The sequence below is a fragment of the Quercus suber genome, unplaced genomic scaffold, assembly GCF_002906115.3.
Source record: "Quercus suber isolate HL8 unplaced genomic scaffold, Cork oak 2.0 scaffold_428, whole genome shotgun sequence".
Classification (NCBI taxonomy): Eukaryota; Viridiplantae; Streptophyta; class Magnoliopsida; order Fagales; family Fagaceae; genus Quercus; species Quercus suber.
The window spans coordinates 584,523-587,156 of NW_027069879.1; the positions used below are offsets into that span (position 1 = coordinate 584,523).

General features: G+C 36.4%; 1 protein-coding gene across 1 annotated transcript; it reads left to right on the forward strand.

The window, feature by feature from the left end:
- Positions 1-1,119: 1,119 nt before the first annotated feature.
- Positions 1,120-1,827, forward strand: LOC112009112 (uncharacterized; the record flags this gene model as incomplete). The annotated part of the gene is given in 1 exon segment (XM_024041456.2): positions 1,120-1,827. A coding segment is annotated over 1 exon segment (585 nt), but the record flags the coding sequence as incomplete, so codon positions are not given.
- Positions 1,828-2,634: the final 807 nt, after the last annotated feature.

The following is a 2,634-nucleotide window of genomic DNA, read 5'->3' on the forward strand; positions in this document are numbered from 1 at the left end:
TCACCCATTTGCCAGCCTGTTTAACACCTTTACCACCCTCCCAAAATACCCGCCTCTTTCCATATTCATTCACATTCACAGTCAGCCCTCTCCCTAGCCAACGTCCCTTCCTCCTATCACGTAACTTTCCAAATTCAATCTTATTTGAATTCAAATTGGGCTTCAAGGAAATATTGAATTTATTTCCTTCCGGGATTTTCTCCTCAAATTTATTCTTGCCATTAATGCCACCCTTCCCACCCTCACCACCACCCACGGCTGACTGAGGAAAGCTACCAGCCTGAGTTTCAAAATCTGCTACCTGTGTGCAAGAATTATCATTCGGAAATTCCACAAAATTCTTCACGGTACCAGCCTGAATCTTTTCTTTGCTGAGTGTCTGCTGAACATGCTTCAACCTTGCCTGTACCGGAGCTTTGACAGCCTCCACATAAGACCTGGCAGGTTGGTATTTTGGGATTTGCTTAAACCTATACGGTACAAACTTCAATCCACCCAACGCATATTGAGAAGGTTCCAAAAGCCTTCTTAATTCAATCCCAAAAGTTCTCCAACCTTGTAGTAATTTTCCGGCAGGAATAATGATAGTTCGCCGCAGCCCTCCTACCTTAAGCTCTGTCACTGATAAGTACTGCCCAAATGAGTTGGATCCCCGTTGCATCGTGTAAGCAGTTTTGAGTGACACTTGTATTGGGACAGTTATAGTAGGAATTCCAACAACTAAGCTTTCCATGCAGTAATGAACAGTTGGACTTTGTAACATTTAAAAAGTAATGTATTTATGAAACCAAAAAATTTAAAAGTAATGAACCCATGATTGCAAAGCTAGCCTCAAATAATAACCAATTACACACATTAAAAAAAGTTTTGTGGAAAACTAATTCCTAAAAGATGCATAAAATAATATGACATTCAAATCATACTTGTTAATTGAGAGAATAAATTTTAGGTACTCTTTATGTTTATCAAGTTTTCCTGCTTAATTATTGGACCTTCCTTTTAATAACATTCTAGATTGTAAGCTTGTAAATATTCAAGTTATGAGTTTATCTTCATTTATTTTATTATATATGTTAGCTATTAAATCTAAAAAATATGATCTGCAATTTCTCATTGCAGCCTCTTGATCTTGCAACATCTACACCAAATATTGTGCTGTTAAATGTGAACTTCTCTAATGGTCTTCCGCCAGATGTGCTCAGAGGAGCTTGGTCCACCAATTTCTCTTCTAAGAAATGGGAAATACGTTCAACCACACAAATTGAAAATTTAACATTGAGTGATGAAGATAGGAAGGCATGGGAAGCATGCAGGCAAGCTCTATCTGCATTTAATTTCAGTGTTGAGGAGGAAGACAAGATACTTGGAAAAGCATTTGGCCAATTTCATTCACCTTACTGGGGTGAGGAACGTCAAAGAGAAGTACCAAAATTCGAAATTGTAAATGGAATATTGGACTATCTTAGGGGTTTAAACCTTGCCAATGATGATATCTGCAAGTTGCTCAAAAAGTTTCCTGAAATTCTAGGATGTAGTCTTGAACATGATCTGAAAACCAATGTGCAGTTGTTAGAAAAGGAATGGGGAATAAAGGGGAAATCACTCCGTAACCTTCTTCTTCGAAATCCAAAAGTGTTGGGTTATAATGTCGATTGCAAGGGAGATTGTATGGCAAAATGCACTCGATGTTGGGTTCGGTTTTAGCTGTTAATTATATATGTTTTTGTCTGTGTACAATAGGAGCATGTTAATGTTCTTAATTTCATATTACGGTTGATTTATTTATAAGTTCAAATATATATTCAATGATAATATCTATACGGTTCATTGCGTTTTAAGATTTTCTTGGGTTAATTACATTTTAACTACCTATAGTTACACTGAGTAGGTGGGTTTGAAAACATAGTAATACCCACCAACTTCTGGACCTAGGGGTGAAAGTCCAGTAGTTAAGCACCTTGTCTGCTTTGCTTTAGCGCTTAAATTCAAGTGGTGCAGGATGCATTAGTACCAGGGTTGGCGGGGCCATCTAACACGAGAGTTTAACTCGCAACAGTAGAAACTTGCTCTCAGGATTCCACCTTTTTATATTTTTTATTTAAAAAAAAAAGAAAAAAAGAAAAAAAAAAGAAAAGAAAAGAAAAAAGAAAAACCAACTTCTACTCCTCCCTAATGAAATTGTTTGCGGCCTGAACATTGGGTGGGCCTAACAACCATGAAAATGTTATGGGTAAACCAAGAAGGGCTGGAGGGGGAGGCATTCTTTGAAATTGGCAACGCCAATGGATCAAAATGATTATCTATCAATCTAGGCACCACCACAAATAATATAGCAGAGTGCGTTATTATTTTCTAATGATATTTAATCAATTACAATTGCACGTGTCATCTAGTTGTGACAAAGTGTGTGGTCATAGAAAAATTAATATTACAACTTTGATATAGAGATAATTTTTTTCACAACTTACTGAAATGATATGTTGTGAATGATGGATAATTAATTTTACATAGACTTACTACTAATATTACTTTTATTTCTACCACTCACAAGTTGATACTTCAACAAATCGTAAAGCTTTTTTGACATATTAATGCTGGACATCCAACCCCACTTGGGTTTCGCAGACTTTTTTT